Consider the following 780-nt stretch of genomic DNA (forward strand, 5'->3'; position numbering starts at 1 on the left):
TCTACTATTAAAATTTGGAGAAATCATTATTTCACCAGCAGATGGAGATGGCAATTCAGAACTCTGCCTACTTGAGAATAATGATGTTTCATTTTCTGAGGAGTACCAAAGCATTTATTAGACAGATAGGCGACTTCTGGTGCATTTGACTGTCGCAGTACGCAGACAAACAAGAACTGGAAAAAGCACCTTTCATAGAATTCTCTGTACAACTCTTGAACTAAATGGCAAAGAAAATGGTGAAGAAAATGATGCTACTTTAGACCAAAAACTATCAAGTAGAAGGGTTTAAACAAATTTATCAAGTGATTAAAGAAAAGGGCTTTTTGGTTTTTATTTTTAAAGTCTGCAGACAGACATACCCATCCTGTTACCTTCCCGATCTTTTTGCTTGTCATCTCTTTCATCAGGATTGTCATCTCCATCATCATCATCTTCATCATCACTATATTGACCAAGTGCATTGACCAGCTCAACAAATATTTCATCATTGATAAATCCACATTCTGAAATTCAGCAAAATTGGGAGTGAACAGAAAAGCACAAGGTATATACAAAGTATTTTTAATCCTCTCTACACTTAAATTATGGTAAATGCTGCAGTTTATGAAAAACTATTTTGCATCTTTCCCTCTTAGTTTCAATGTATGAACTGAGAAGAGTTAAAAATACTCAGTATTTATTTCTTATTTCATTTTATTTTATTATTCATATTTATGCCAATAAGGCATTTCTGCAGAGAGGAAAATCATACTTGGTGTTGACAGAGATTCCTGTTAT

The 780-nt window shown here is 33.5% G+C and overlaps 1 protein-coding gene across 1 annotated transcript in view; it reads right to left on the bottom strand.

The window, feature by feature from the left end:
• The window catches only part of EZH2 (enhancer of zeste 2 polycomb repressive complex 2 subunit), a gene marked incomplete at its 5' end in the record, with an annotated part of 21,181 nt that extends 20,668 nt beyond the window's left edge, over positions 1–513 (bottom strand). The window contains one exon of the mRNA XM_010179768.1: positions 363–513. Within this exon, the coding sequence (XP_010178070.1) occupies positions 363–513 (151 nt within the window). The remainder of the gene's footprint in view (positions 1–362) is intronic.
• Between the last annotated feature and the right edge of the window lie 267 nt (positions 514–780).

The sequence above is a fragment of the Mesitornis unicolor genome, unplaced genomic scaffold, assembly GCF_000695765.1.
Source record: "Mesitornis unicolor isolate BGI_N332 unplaced genomic scaffold, ASM69576v1 scaffold46372, whole genome shotgun sequence".
In the NCBI taxonomy this organism is placed as follows: domain Eukaryota; kingdom Metazoa; phylum Chordata; class Aves; order Mesitornithiformes; family Mesitornithidae; genus Mesitornis; species Mesitornis unicolor.